General features: G+C 51.1%; 1 protein-coding gene across 1 annotated transcript in view; it reads left to right on the plus strand.

The window, feature by feature from the left end:
- The window catches only part of LOC149433114 (uncharacterized), a 67453-nt gene that overhangs the window by 20652 nt on the left and 30289 nt on the right, over positions 1–16512 (plus strand). The window contains exons 4-5 of the mRNA XM_089664635.1: positions 237–290; positions 9573–9650. Coding sequence (XP_089520761.1) covers positions 237–290; positions 9573–9650 — 132 coding nt within the window. The remainder of the gene's footprint in view (positions 1–236; positions 291–9572; positions 9651–16512) is intronic.

The raw sequence follows: 16512 nt of genomic DNA on the forward strand, positions 1-16512 counted from the left end.
TTCAGGGGCTAGAGCTCTCCAATCGATAATCGGCTCTCCAATCTTCAGGGCTAGAGCTCTCTAATCAGCAATCAGCTCTCCAATCATCAGGGCTAGAGCTCTCCAATCGGTAATCAGCTCTCCAATCTTCAGGGCTAGAGCTCTCCAATCAGCACGCTCCCTGCATCGATGTAATTGTTGATTCCAATGAAAGGTTAAGGTCATATAATAACATAACTCTGTTATTGTCTTTGCAGGAGCCCATCAAATTCGATGTGCCTCCACGTATGCGTCGCCAGGAAAAAAAAAAGGTGATCATGGATGAGAACTTATTTTTGGGGCTCCAGGAGGTCCTCTGCTGTAGTTGGTGGAAGTGGAAGGTGATGGGTTCCCTATCTAAGAGGAGCCACCACAAAATGCCCAGAAAAGAGTCCTGTGTGCCCATCTGGTATAGGTTTCACTTTATTACTAAGGCCTCAACATCCCTAACTTTGAGTCTACGCCCCGCTCAGCTGCAGGCCAAGCCTCAACTATCTCTGACAGAAGACATGTCCAACCCCGACCACCCTACCTGGACCCTTAGCAATGAACTCCTTAAACCGTATCTAGAGCCAAAACCTTTTTTTTTTTTTTAATAGTTTTGCATGGAGGGGTTAGAACCCATGTTGGGCCAATACTGCTTTATAAAATTATATATTATTAGTGGATACGAGGTATGTCTATGATGGCCCTGATGAGAGGCGCAGATCCCTGAAACGAGTTGCCTCTCCAGGGACCTTCAACAAACAATGGAACTCTACAAACAATGCCGCGGATTGGGTCTGTGCCCCCGCGGGGGAGATTCACCTCCTGTACTGGTCACTATTGCAGAAAGTGATGATAAAATGTGAAATGATGAGCTGTCGATGGAACAGGAAGAGAGGGGAAATCTTCTAAGGGGACATCAGTTCTGGGAGGATTTTCCTCACCTTGGAGGGAAGATGTCCTCTCTTTCATGTTGTGTGCATCAATTTTGGGTTGTACAGAATGAGATGAATATGGTGGTGGTGGTGGTGAGGTCTCAGGGTGGAACGGAGAGGGCAACAGCAGAAGTACCAGTTTTAGGTCAGAGGACGGGTCAAATGTGGTCTCATAGATGGGAGGGGGAGCAAATGTTATGGTTTGGGCTGTGAAGGATGGATGAGATGAATGTGGTGATGAGGTCTTTGGGATGGGGGAGGGGGGGGGGCAACTGATGTACAAGTTTGGTTTGTAGAGGATGTGTTGAATGTGGTGGTGAGGTCTCAGGGACAAGGGGGGGGGGGGGTTGCAGCAAATGTCCTGGTTTGGGTTGCAGAGGATGAAACGAATGTAGTGGCGAGGTCACATAGATGGGGGACTGCTAATGTCCCAGTTTGAGTTTTAGGGGATGAGTTTAATGTGGTGATGAGGTCTCAAAGATGGGGGGGGGCAGCAGATGTTTGAGTTGTAGAGGATGAGATGATTGTGGTAGTGAGTTCTCGAGGATGGGCGGGCAGAAGATGTCCCAGTTTGGGTTGTAGAGGATGAGATGAATGTGGTGGCCAGGTCTCAGGGATGGGAGGGAACAGCAGATACACCAGATTGGGTTATAGAGGATGAGATGAATGTGGTGGCCAGGTCTCAGGGATGGGAGTTAGGCAGCAGATACACCAGATTGGATTGTAGAGGATGAGATGAATGTGGTGGCCAGGGGTCAGGGATGGGAGAGAGGCAGCAGATACACCAGATTGGGTTGTAGAGGATGAGATGAATGTGGTGATGAGGGATCAGGGATGGGAGGGAGGCAGCAGATACACCAGATTGGGTTGTAGAGGATGAGATGAATGTGGTGGCCAGGTCTCAGGGATGGGAGGGAGGCAGCAGATACACCAGATTGGGTTGTAGAGGATGAGATGAATGTTGTGGCCAGGTCTCAGGGATGGGAGGGAGGCAGCAGATGCACCAGATTGGGTTGTAGAGGATGAGATGAATGTGGTGGCCAGGTCTCAAGGACGGGAGGGAACAGCAGATGCACCAGATTGGGTTGTAGAGGATGAGATGAATGTGGTGGCCAGGTCTCAAGGATGGGAGGGAGGCAGCAGATACACCAGATTGGGTTGTAGAGGATGAGATGAATGTGGTGGCCAGGTCTCAGGGATGGGAGGGAGGCAGCAGATACGCCAGATTGGGTTGTAGAGGATGAGATGAATGTGGTGGCCAGGTCTCAAGGACGGGAGGGAACAGCAGATGCACCAGATTGGGTTGTAGAGGATGAGATGAATGTGGTGGCCAGGTCTCAGGGATGGGAGGGAGGCAGCAGATACGCCAGATTGGGTTGTAGAGGATGAGATGAATGTGGTGGCCAGGTCCCAGGGATGGGAGGGAACAGCAGATACACCAGATTGGGTTGTAGAGGATGAGATGAATGTGGTGGCCAGGTCTCAGGGATGGGAGTTAGGCAGCAGATACACCAGATTGGGTTGTAGAGGATGAGATGAATGTGGTGGCCAGGTCTCAAGGACGGGAGGGAACAGCAGATGCACCAGATTGGGTTGTAGAGGATGAGATGAATGTGGTGGCCAGGTCTCAAGGACGGGAGGGAACAGCAGATGCACCAGATTGGGTTGTAGAGGATGAGATGAATGTGGTGGCCAGGTCTCAGGGATGGGAGGGAGGCAGCAGATACGCCAGATTGGGTTGTAGAGGATGAGATGAATGTGGTGGCCAGGTCTCAGGGATGGGAGGGAGGCAGCAGATACGCCAGATTGGGTTGTAGAGGATGAGATGAATGTGGTGGCCAGGTCTCAGGGATGGGAGGGAGGCAGCAGATACACCAGATTAAGTTGTAGAGGATGAGATGAATGTGGTGGCCAGGTCCCAGGGATGGGAGGGAACAGCAGATGCTGGGAGTGGAGCCGTTCCAGGATTACATAGAACTTTCCATGGAATTTTTGGGGAATTTGGCGGGTGAGCGCGATCGGTGACAGCTTCATGTCTTCGTTGTGTAATACAAAGCATTGGAATGGGGTTGTGCAAACCCACCCCTCCCCCCTCCCCCCTCCCCCGACCTGATATAATAAAAGGATTAATAATAAAAACACAAAACATATGAATGTTCTACGACGAGCGGCTGCCGCCATTTATGGTGGGATACTAAATGTTACCATTTAGTATCACATTCAGTCCTCAGGACAGTCTATGTTGAATCCCTCAATGCTCATTTCCCACATTCATCCTTGTTGGGGGTGACATTGCCCACCTCGTGGCTGCAGTTTGTTTACATTGGGGGGGGGGTGGGCAGGTAGCTGTGCGTTTACTTCACGAGGACAGGCATGATGCCAGGATCTGCTCTCTGTAGAACGTCAGTACTTGTGAGGATTCATTTCTGCACAATACCTGTAGATACTGAGGTGAATGAGGGATGGTTCTGCTGTCTCTTCAGAACATGGACGTCCCGTGGTCTGCATAGTCCGGCCACAAATTCACTTACAAATTCCAGACTACGAGTGAAGCTCCGAGAACCACGTGGTCACCCTGGCATTCCTGTGTTTGTTCTATCTCTACCCGGGTCAGTGGGTCCAGCACCAAGTGGACCTTCCTGCCAAGGAGAGAATAGTATAGGGCAGGGGTGTCCAAACTGTGGCCCTCCAGGTGTTGAGGAACAGCAAGTCCCATGAGGCCTTGCAAGACTCTGATATCCACAGGCAAGACACCCAGAGGCATGATGGGACTTGTAGTACTGGTGGGCCATAGTTTGGACACCCCTGGAATAGGGGATCCAATGCCCACTTGATGGCCAGGCCTTTTCGCTCCAACCCATCGTAGTTCTTCTCGGCAGCCATCCATTGCCCACTGAGAAACTACGGACTGTTCCTCCCCATTGACCGTCTGGGAAAAAACATCTCCTAATCCTGCACTGGAGGCATCCATTTACACCTGGGGACTCCAAACTTTCGAAACAAAGCACCAGTGTTTAGGGGGGGTCCAGACTGTGGCCAATGGGAGTCACCAATTCCCTATAGTTGGTGTCAGTGGGAAAAATAGTGACAGAGTATGTAAAGGAAAGAAGTGTGGGGGGTGTGACAGTGATCGGTATGTACAGGAGAGGAGTGTGGGGGGTGTGACAGTGATCGGTATGTACAGGAGAGGAGTGTGGGGGGGTGTGACAGTGATCGGTATGTACAGGAGAGGAGTGTGGAGGGTATGACAGTGATCGGTATGTACAGGAGAGGAGTGTGGAGGGTATGACAGTGATCGGTATGTACAGGAGAGGAGTGTGGAGGGTATGACAGCGATCGGTATGTACAGGAGAGGAGTACGGAGGTATGACAGTGATCGGTATGTACAGGAGAGGAGTGTGGGAGGTATGACAGTGATGGGTATGTACAGGAGAGGAGTACGGAGGTATGACAGTGATCGGTATGTACAGGAGAGGAGTGTGGGAGGTATGACAGTGATCGGTATGTACAGGAGAGGAGTACGGAGGTATGACAGTGATCGGTATGTACAGGAGAGGAGTGTGGGAGGTATGACAGTGATCGGTATGTACAGGAGAGGAGTACGGAGGTATGACAGTGATCGGTATGTACAGGAGAGGAGTGTGGGGGTATGACAGTGATCGGTATGTACAGGAGAGGAGTGTGGAGGTATGACAGTGATCGGTATGTACAGGAGAGGAGTGTGGGGGGTATGACAGTGATCGGTATGTACAGGAGAGGAGTGTGGGGGGTATGACAGTGATCGGTATGTACAGGAGAGGAGTGTGGAGGTATGACAGTGATCGGTATGTACAGGAGAGGAGTGTGGAGGTATGACAGTGATCGGTATGTACAGGAGAGGAGTGTGAGGGGTATGACAGTGATCGGTATGTACAGGAGAGCGGTGTGGAGGTATGACAGTGATCGGTATGTACAGGAGAGGAGTGTGGAGGTATGACAGTGATCGGTATGTACAGGAGAGGAGTGTGGAGGTATGACAGCGATCGGTATGTACAGGAGAGGAGTACGGAGGTATGAGAGTGATGGGTATGTACAGGAGAGGAGTGTGAGGGGTATGACAGTGATCGGTATGTACAGGAGAGGAGTGTGGAGGTATGACAGTGATCGGTATGTACAGGAGAGGAGTGTGGAGGGTATGACAGCGATCGGTATGTACAGGAGAGGAGTACGGAGGTATGAAAGTGATCGGTATGTACAGGAGAGGAGTGTGGGAGGTATGACAGTGATGGGTATGTACAGGAGAGGAGTACGGAGGTATGACAGTGATCGGTATGTACAGGAGAGGAGTGTGGAGGTATGACAGTGATCGGTATGTACAGGAGAGGAGTGTGGAGGTATGACAGTGATCGGTATGTACAGGAGAGGAGTGTGGGGGTATGACAGTGATCGGTATGTACAGGAGAGGAGTGTGGAGGTATGACAGTGATCGGTATGTACAGGAGAGGAGTGTGAGGGGTATGACAGTGATCGGTATGTACAGGAGAGCGGTGTGGAGGTATGACAGTGATCGGTATGTACAGGAGAGGAGTACGGAGGTATGACAGTGATCGGTAAGTACAGGAGAGGAGTGTGGAGGTATGACAGTGATCGGTATGTACAGGAGAGGAGTGTGGAGGTATGACAGCGATCGGTATGTACAGGAGAGGAGTGTGGAGGGTATGACAGTGATCGGTATGTACAGGAGAGGAGTGTGGAGGTATGACAGTGATCGGTATGTACAGGAGAGGAGTGTGGAGGTATGACAGTGATCGGTATGTACAGGAGAGGAGTGGGGGGGTATGACAGTGATCGGTATGTACAGGAGAGGAGTGTGGAGGTATGACAATGATCGGTATGTACAGGAGAGGAGTGTGGAGGTATGACAGTGATCGGTATGTACAGGAGAGGAGTACGGAGGTATGACAGTGATCGGTATGTACAGGAGAGGAGTGTGGAGGTATGACAGTGATCGGTATGTACAGGAGAGGAGTGTGGAGGTATGAGAGTGATGGGTATGTACAGGAGAGGAGTGTGGAGGTATGACAGTGATCGGTATGTACAGGAGAGGAGTGTGGAGGTATGACAGTGATCGGTATGTAAAGGAGAGCGGTGTGGAGGTATGACAGTGATCGGTATGTACAGGAGAGGAGTACGGAGGTATGACAGTGATCGGTATGTACAGGAGAGGAGTGTGGAGGTATGACAGTGATCGGTATGTACAGGAGAGGAGTGTGGAGGTATGACAGTGATCGGTATGTACAGGAGAGGAGTACGGAGGTATGACAGTGATCGGTATGTACAGGAGAGGAGTACGGAGGTATGACAGTGATGGGTATGTACAGGAGAGGAGTACGGAGGTATGACAGTGATCGGTATGTACAGGAGAGGAGTGTGGGAGGTATGACAGTGATCGGTATGTACAGGAGAGGAGTACGGAGGTATGACAGTGATCGGTATGTACAGGAGAGGAGTGTGGGGGTATGACAGTGATCGGTATGTACAGGAGAGGAGTGTGGAGGGTATGACAGTGATCGGTATGTACAGGAGAGCGGTGTGGAGGTATGACAGTGATCGGTATGTACAGGAGAGGAGTACGGAGGTATGACAGTGATCGGTATGTACAGGAGAGGAGTGTGGGAGGTATGACAGTGATCGGTATGTACAGGAGAGGAGTGTGGAGGTATGACAGCGATCGGTATGTACAGGAGAGGAGTGTGGAGGGTATGACAGTGATCGGTATGTACAGGAGAGGAGTGTGGAGGTATGACAGTGATCGGTATGTACAGGAGAGGAGTGTGGGAGGTATGACAGTGATCGGTATGTACAGGAGAGGAGTGTGGAGGGTATGACTGTGATCGGTATGTACAGGAGAGGAGTGGGGGGGTATGACAGTGATCGGTATGTACAGGAGAGGAGTGTGGAGGTATGACAATGATCGGTATGTACAGGAGAGGAGTGTGGAGGTATGACAGTGATCGGTATGTACAGGAGAGGAGTACGGAGGTATGACAGTGATCGGTATGTACAGGAGAGGAGTGTGGAGGTATGACAGTGATCGGTATGTACAGGAGAGGAGTGTGGAGGTATGACAGTGATCGGTATGTACAGGAGAGGAGTGTGGAGGTATGACAGTGATCGGTATGTACAGGAGAGGAGTGTGGAGGTATGACAGTGATCGGTATGTACAGGAGAGGAGTGTGGGGGTATGACAGTGATCGGTATGTACAGGAGAGGAGTGTGGAGGTATGAGAGTGATGGGTATGTACAGGAGAGGAGTGTGAGGGGTATGACAGTGATCGGTATGTACAGGAGAGCGGTGTGGAGGTATGACAGTGATCGGTATGTACAGGAGAGGAGTACGGAGGTATGACAGTGATCGGTATGTACAGGAGAGGAGTGTGGAGGTATGACAGTGATCGGTATGTACAGGAGAGGAGTGTGGAGGTATGACAGTGATCGGTATGTACAGGAGAGGAGTACGGAGGTATGAGAGTGATGGGTATGTACAGGAGAGGAGTGTGAGGGGTATGACAGTGATCGGTATGTACAGGAGAGGAGTGTGGAGGTGTGACAGCGATCGGTATGTACAGGAGAGGAGTACGGAGGTATGACAGTGATCGGTATGTACAGGAGAGGAGTACGGAGGTATGACAGTGATCGGTATGTACAGGAGAGGAGTGTGGGAGGTATGACAGTGATCGGTATGTACAGGAGAGGAGTACGGAGGTATGACAGTGATCGGTATGTACAGGAGAGGAGTGTGGGGGTATGACAGTGATCGGTATGTACAGGAGAGGAGTGTGGGGGGTATGACAGTGATCGGTATGTACAGGAGAGGAGTGTGGGAGGTATGACAGTGATCGGTATGTACAGGAGAGGAGTGTGGAGGTATGACAGTGATCGGTATGTACAGGAGAGGAGTACGGAGGTATGAGAGTGATGGGTATGTACAGGAGAGGAGTGTGAGGGGTATGACAGTGATCGGTATGTACAGGAGAGGAGTACGGAGGTATGACAGTGATCGGTATGTACAGGAGAGGAGTGTGGGGGTATGACAGTGATCGGTATGTACAGGAGAGGAGTGTGAGGGGTATGACAGTGATCGGTATGTACAGGAGAGCGGTGTGGAGGTATGACAGTGATCGGTATGTACAGGAGAGGAGTACGGAGGTATGACAGTGATCGGTATATACAGGAGAGGAGTGTGGAGGTATGACAGTGATCGGTATGTACAGGAGAGGAGTGTGGAGGTATGACAGTGATCGGTATGTACAGGAGAGGAGTGTGGAGGTATGACAGTGATCGGTATGTACAGGAGAGGAGTACGGAGGTATGAGAGTGATGGGTATGTACAGGAGAGGAGTGTGAGGGGTATGACAGTGATCGGTATGTACAGGAGAGGAGTGTGGAGGGTATGACAGTGATCGGTATGTACAGGAGAGGATTGTGGGGGGTGTGACAGTGATCGGTATGTACAGGAGAGGAGTACGGAGGTATGACAGTGATCGGTGTGTACAGGAGAGGAGTGTGGAGGTATGACAGTGATCGGTATGTACAGGAGAGGAGTGTGGAGGATATGACAGTGATCGGTATGTACAGGAGAGGAGTGTGGAGGTGTGACAGTGATCGGTATGTACAGGAGAGGAGTGTGGAGGATATGACAGTGATCGGTATGTACAGGAGAGGAGTGTGGGAGGTATGACAGTGATCGGTATGTACAGGAGAGGAGTGTGGAGGTGTGACAGTGATCGGTATGTACAGGAGAGGAGTACGGAGGTATGAGAGTGATGGGTATGTACAGGAGAGGAGTGTGAGGGGTATGACAGTGATCGGTATGTACAGGAGAGCGGTGTGGAGGTATGACAGTGATCGGTATGTACAGGAGAGGAGTACGGAGGTATGACAGTGATCGGTATGTACAGGAGAGGAGTGTGGAGGTATGACAGTGATCGATATGTACAGGAGAGGAGTGTGGAGGTATGACAGTGATCGGTATGTACAGGAGAGGAGTGTGGAGGTATGACAGTGATCGGTATGTACAGGAGAGGAGTGTGGAGGTATGACAGTGATCAGTATGTACAGGAGAGGAGTACGGAGGTATGAGAGTGATGGGTATGTACAGGAGAGGAGTGTGAGGGGTATGACAGTGATCGGTATGTACAGGAGAGGAGTGTGGAGGGTATGACAGTGATCGGTATGTACAGGAGAGGAGTGTGAGGGGTGTGACAGTGATCGGTATGTACAGGAGAGGAGTGTGGAGGGTATGACAGTGATCGGTGTGTACAGGAGAGGAGTGTGGAGGGTATGACAGTGATCGGTGTGTACAGGACAGGAGTGTGGAGGTATGACAGTGATTGGTATATACAGGAGAGGAGTGTGGAGGATATGACTGTGATCGGTATGTACAGGAGAGGAGTGTGGGGGGTATGACAGTGGGCACTATGTACAGGAGAGGAGTGTGGAGCGTGTGACAGTGGGCAGTACAGCTGATCTTGATGGGTTTCTCTGGGTACAGCACACATTTATTTGTTGCTCTCCTTTTTTCTGTAATGATTTTGTTGTATCTTTTCTCTTCTGACTCGGATTTGCAGTGACACCACCACTTGTCTTTTTCAGGTCAAAAAACCTAAAACAAAGCCCACCAAAAAGCCGCCACTGCCTAACATGTATGGACTGACGGCACGCGCCATGTCGGTAGGTGACCTTGAACGCAGATTCATTATATATATATTTGTGTGTAATATTTCATTTATATTAATACTAGAAAAGATTCACCCATTCATGGACAGGCCGGGATTGGTGCAATACAGACCCTGTGGAAGAAGCTTTTTGTCAACAGAGGGTTGGAAAGAGTATGACAGTGATCAGTATGTACAGGAGAGGAGTGTGGAGGTATGACAGTGATCAGTATGTACAGGAGAGGAGTGTGGGGGGTATGACAGTGATCGTTATGTACAGGAGAGGAGTACGAAGGTATGACAGTGATTGGTATGTACAGGAGAGGAGTGTGGAGGTATGACAGTGATCGGTATGTACAGGAGAGGAGTGTGGAGGTATGACAGTGATCGGTATGTACAGGAGAGGAGTGTGGAGGTATGACAGTGATCGGTATGTACAGGAGAGGAGTGTGGGGGTATGACAGTGATCAGTATGTACAGGAGAGGAGTGTGGAGGTATGACAGTGATCGGTATGTACAGGACAGGAGTGTGGGGGGTATGACAGTGATCGGTATGTACAGGAGAGGAGTGTGGGGGGTATGACAGTGATCGGTACGTACAGGAGAGGAATGTGGAGGGTATGACAGTGATCGGTATGTACAGGAGAGGAGTAAGGGGGGTATGACAGTGATGGGTATGTACAGGAGAGGAGTGTGGGGGGTGTGACAGTGATCAGTGTGTACAGGAGAGGGGTGTGGAGGTATGACAGTGATCGGTATGTACAGAAGAGGAGTGTGGAGGTATGACAGTGATCAGTATGTACAGGAGAGGAGTGTGGGGGGTATGACAGTGATCGGTATGTACAGGAGAGGAGTGTGGGAGGTGTGACAGTGATCGGTATGTACAAGAGAGGAGTGTAGAGGTATGACAGTGATCGGTATGTACAGGAGAGGAGTACGGAGGTATGACAGTGATCGGTATGTACAGGAGAGGAGTGTGGAGGTATGACAGTGATCGGTATGTACAGGAGAGGAGTGTGGAGGTATGACAGTGATCGGTATGTACAGGAGAGGAGTGTGGAGGTATGACAGTGATCGATATGTACAGGAGAGGAGTGTGGGGGTATGACAGTGATCAGTATGTACAGGAGAGGAGTGTGGAGGTATGACAGTGATCGGTATGTACAGGAGAGGAGTGTGGGGGGTATGACAGTGATCGGTATGTACAGGAGAGGAGTGTGGGGGGTATGACAGTGATCGGTACGTACAGGAGAGGAATGTGGAGGGTATGACAGTGATCGGTATGTACAGGAGAGGAGTAAGGGGGGTATGACAGTGATGAGTATGTACAGGAGAGGAGTGTGGGGGGTGTGACAGTGATCAGAGTGTACAGGAGAGGGGCGTGGAGGTATGACAGTGATCGGTATGTACAGAAGAGGAGTGTGGAGGTATGACAGTGATCAGTATGTACAGGAGAGGAGTGTGGAGGTATGACAGTGATGGGTACGTACAGGAGAGGAGTGTGGAGGTATGACAGTGATCGGTATGTACAGGAGAGGAGTGTGGGGGGTGTGACAGTGATCGGTATGTACAGGAGAGGAGTGTGGGGGGTATGACAGTGATCCGTATGTACAGGAGAGGAGTGTGGAGGTATGACAGTGATCGGTATGTACAGGAGAGGAGTGTGGGGGGTGTGACAGTGATCGGTGTTTACAGGAGAGGAGTGTGGGGCTATGACAGTGATTGGTATGTACAGGAGAGGAGTTTGGGGGGTATGACAGTGATCGGTATGTACAGGAGAGGAGTGTGGGGGGTATGACAGTGATCAGTATGTACAGGAGAGGAGTACGGAGGTATGACAGTGATGTGTATGTACAGGAGAGGAGTGTGGAGGTATGACAGTGATGGGTACGTACAGGAGAGGAGTGTGGAGGTATGACAGTGATGGGTATGTACAGGAGAGGAGTGTGGGGGGTGTGACAGTGATCGGTATGTACAGGAGAGGAGTGTGGGGGGTATGACAGTGATCCGTATGTACAGGAGAGGAGTGTGGAGGTATGACAGTGATCGGTATGCACAGGAGAGGAGTGTGGGGGGTGTGACAGTGATCGGTGTTTACAGGAGAGGAGTGTGGGGCTATGACAGTGATTGGTATGTACAGGAGAGGAGTGTGGGGGTATGACAGTGATCGGTATGTACAGGAGAGGAGTGTGGGGGTATGACAGTGATTGGTATGTACAGGAGAGGAGTGTGGAGGGTATGACAGCGGGCACTATGTACAGGAGAGGAGTGTGGGGGGTATGAGAGTGAGTACTATGTAAAGGAGAGGAGTGTGGGGGGTATGACAGTGATCTGTATGTACAGGAGAGGAGTGTGAGGTGTATGAGAGTGAGCACTATGTACAGGAGAGGAGTGTGGGGGGTATGACAGTGATCAGTATGTACAGGAGAGGAGTGTGGAGGTATGACAGTGATCAGTATGTACAGGAGAGGAGTGTGGGGGGTATGACAGTGATCCGTATGTACAGGAGAGGAGTGTGAGGGGTATGACAGTGATCGGTATGTACAGGAGAGGAGTGTGAGGGGTATGACAGTGATCAGTATGTACAGGAGAGGAGTGTGGAGGTATGACAGTGATCAGTATGTACAGGAGAGGAGTGTGGGGGGTATGACAGTGATCGGTATGTACAGGAGAGGAGTGTGGGGGGTATGACAGTGGGCACTATGTACAGGAGAGGAGTGTGGGGGGTATGACAGTGGGCACTATGTACAGGAGAGGAGTGTGGGGGGTATGAGAGTGAGCACTATGTACAGGAGAGGAGTGTGGGGGGTATGACAGTGGGCACTATGTACAGGAGAGGAGTGTTGCAGGTATGACAGTGATTGGTATGTACAGGAGAGGAGTGTGGGGGGTATGACAGTAATCGGTATGTACAGGAGAGGAGTGTGGGGGTGTGACAGTGATCGGTATGTACAGGAGAGGAGTGTGGGGGTGTGACAGTGATCGGTATGTACAGGAGAGGAGTGTGGGGGGTATGACAGTGATCGGTATGTACAGGAGAGGAGTGTGAGGGGTATGACAGTGATCGGTATGTACAGGAGAGGAGTGTGGGGGGTATGACAGTGATCGGTATGTACAGGAGAGGAGTGTGGGGGGTATGACAGTGGGCACTATGTACAGGAGAGGAGTGTGGGGGGTATGACAGTGGGCACTATGTACAGGAGAGGAGTGTGGGGGGTATGAGAGTGAGCACTATGTACAGGAGAGGAGTGTGGGGGGTATGACAGTGGGCACTATGTACAGGAGAGGAGTGTTGCAGGTATGACAGTGATTGGTATGTACAGGAGAGGAGTGTGGGGGGTATGACAGTAATCGGTATGTACAGGAGAGGAGTGTGGGGGTGTGACAGTGATCGGTATGTACAGGAGAGGAGTGTGGGGGTGTGACAGTGATCGGTATGTACAGGAGAGGAGTGTGGGGGGTATGACAGTGATCGGTATGTACAGGAGAGGAGTGTGAGGGGTATGACAGTGATCGGTATGTACAGGAGAGGAGTGTGGGGGGTATGACAGTGATCGGTATGTACAGGAGAGGAGTGTGGGGGGTGTGACAGTGGGCACTATGTACAGGAGAGGAGTGTGGGGGGTGTGACAGTGAGCACTATGTACAGGAGAGGTGTGTGGAGGGTATGACAGTGATTGGTATGTACAGGAAAGGAGTGTTGCAGGTATGACAGTGATCGGTATGTACAGGAAAGGAGTGTTGCAGGTATGACAGTGATCGGTATGTACAGGAGAGGAGTGTGGGGGGTATGACAGTGATCGGTATGTACAGGAGAGGAGTGTGGGGGGTATGACAGTGATTGGTATGTACAGGAAAGGAGTGTTGCAGGTATGACAGTGATCGGTATGTACAGGAAAGGAGTGTTGCAGGTATGACAGTGATCGGTATGTACAGGAGAGGAGTGTGGGGGGTGTGACAGTGGGCACTATGTACAGGAGAGGAGTGTGGGGGGTATGACAGTGATCGGTATGTACAGGAGAGGAGTGTGGGGGGTGTGACAGTGGGCACTATGTACAGGAGAGGAGTGTGGGGGGTGTGACAGTGAGCACTATGTACAGGAGAGGAGTGTGGAGGGTATGACAGTGATTGGTATGTACAGGAGAGGAGTGTTGCAGGTATGACAGTGATCGGTATGTACAGGAGAGGAGTGTGGAGGGTATGACAGTGATTGGTATGTACAGGAGAGGAGTGTGGGGGTGTGACAGTGATCGGTATGTACAGGAGAGGAGTGTGGGGGTGTGACAGTGATCGGTATGTACAGGAGAGGAGTGTGGGGGGTATGACAGTGATCGGTATGTACAGGAGAGGAGTGTGGAGGTATGACAGTGATCGGTATGTACAGGAGAGGAGTGTGGAGGTATGACAGTGATCGGTATGTACAGGAGAGGAGTGTGGAGGTATGACAGTGATCGGTATGTACAGGAGAGGAGTGTTGCAGGTATGACAGTGATCGGTATGTACAGGAGAGGAGTGTGCGGGGTGTGACAGTGGGCACTATGTACAGGAGAGGAGTGTTGCAGGTATGACAGTGATCGGTATGTACAGGAGAGGAGTGTGGAGGGTATGACAGTGATCGGTATGTACAGGAGAGGAGTGTGGGGGTGTGACAGTGATCGGTATGTACAGGAGAGGAGTGTGGGGGTGTGACAGTGATCGGTATGTACAGGAGAGGAGTGTTGCAGGTATGACAGTGATCGGTATGTACAGGAGAGGAGTGTGGAGGTATGACAGTGATCGGTATGTACAGGAGAGGAGTGTGGGGGTGTGACAGTGATCGGTATGTACAGGAGAGGAGTGTGGGGGTGTGACAGTGATCGGTATGTACAGGAGAGGAGTGTTGCAGGTATGACAGTGATCGGTATGTACAGGAGAGGAGTGTGGGGGGTATGACAGTGGGCACTATGTACAGGAGAGGAGTGTTGCAGGTATGACAGTGGGTATTAATACAGAATCATAGACCAAGTTGTCCTTGGAGACTTTCCAATTAAAAAACAACTATTTATAAAAATACATATTTCTGTGTTTTTTTTTTTCTTAAATCTTTTTTGTCTGAGTGTAGATATATATTGGTCCCAGGCATATCTGAAGCCACTTACTTTGGAATGGCTCCTTACCTCGGCTGGAAGTTGATTTCAAACATCAACTTCTCTTTCAGTAAAATAACACACGGCTCAGAGAAATGAGAGGAAGAGTCTGAAAACCCATCAGACCTCAATGGGGAGGAACCTCCAGCTGGATCTCTATACTGACATGGGCGGGGGATGGGTGAGGAACGTAAGGAAGCCCCATCGTTGGATGGAAATGGAAATGATGGACCTACAGAGGGCTGAATTCACAGACCCCCCGAAAATCAAAGTGAAGAAATGATGCAGCAGGCGAGTCCATGTTGGTGAAATGTCATTGACGCAACTCAGAATGGTCCTCAGTAGACTGTGTGGCCCCCACATGCTTGTATGCATGCCTGACAACGTCGGGGGAGGCTCCTAATGAGACCACGGATGGTGTCCTGGGGGATTTCCTCCCAGATCTGGACCAGGGCATCACTGAGCTCCTGGACAGTCTGAGGTGCAACCTGGAGGTGTCGGATGGACGAAAACATGACATCCCAGAGGAGTTCTATTGGATTTAGGTCTGCTGAGTGTGGGGGCTATTCAATGGTATCAATTCCTTCATCCTCCAGGAACTGCCGGCATACTCTCCCCACATGAGGCCGGGCATTGTCAGGAGGAACCCAGGACCCACTGCACCAGGAGGAACCCAGGACCCACTGCACCAGGAGGAACCCAGGACCCCCTGCACCAGTGTAGGGTCTGACAATGGGTCCAAAGATTTCATCCCGATACCTAAAGGCAATCAGGGTGCCATTGTCTAGCCTGTAGAGGTCTGTGTGTCCCTCCATGGAGATGCCCCCCCGACCATCACTGACCCACCACCAAATCGGTCATGCTGAACCATGTTACAGGCAGCAGAACGTTCTCCACGGCTTCTCCAGACCCTTTCACGTCTGTCACATGTGCTCAGGGGGAACCTGCTCTCATCTGTGAGAAGCACAGGGTGCCAGTGGTGGACCTGCCAATTCTGGTGTTCAATGGCCAATGCCAATCCAGCTCTATGGTGCCGGGCAGTGAGCACAGGGGCCCACTAGAGGACGTCGGGCCCTCAAGCCACCCTCATGAAGTCTGTTTCTGATTGTTTGGTCAGAGACCTTCACACCAGTGGCCTGCTGGAGGTCATTTTGTAGAGCTCTGGCAGGGCTCATCCTGCTCCTCCTTGAACAAAGGAGCAGATACCGGTCCTGCTGATGGGTTAAGGACCTTCTACTGCCCTGTCCAGCCCTCCTAGAGGAACTGCCTGTCTCCTGGAATCTGCTCCGTGCTCTCGTCTCCTGGAATCTGCTCCGTGCTCTCGTCTCCTGGAATCTCCTCCGTGCTCTCATCTCCTGGAATCTCCTCCGTGCTCTCGTCTCCTGGAATCTCCTCCGTGCTCTCGTATCCTGGAATCTCCTCCATGCTCTCGTCTCCTGGAATCTCCTCCTTGCTCTCGTCTCCTAGAATCTCCTCCGTGCTCTCGTATCCTGGAATCTCCTCCATGCTCTCGTCTCCTGGAATCTCCTCCATGCTCTCGTCTCCTGGAATCTCCCCCATGCTCTCGTCTCCTGGAATCTCCTCCATGCTCTTGAGACTGTGCTGGGAGACACAGCAAACCTTCTGGCAATGGCAGGTATTGATGTGCCATCCTGGAGGAGTTGGACTGCCTGTGCAACCTCTGTAGGGTCCAGGTATGGCCTCATGCTACCAGTAGTGAAACTGACCCGAGCCAAATGCAAAACGAGTGAG

Source organism: Staurois parvus, unplaced genomic scaffold (assembly GCF_062004578.1).
Source record: "Staurois parvus isolate SC_StPar_1 unplaced genomic scaffold, SC_StPar_1.0 ptg001976l, whole genome shotgun sequence".
NCBI lineage: Eukaryota > Metazoa > Chordata > Amphibia > Anura > Ranidae > Staurois > Staurois parvus.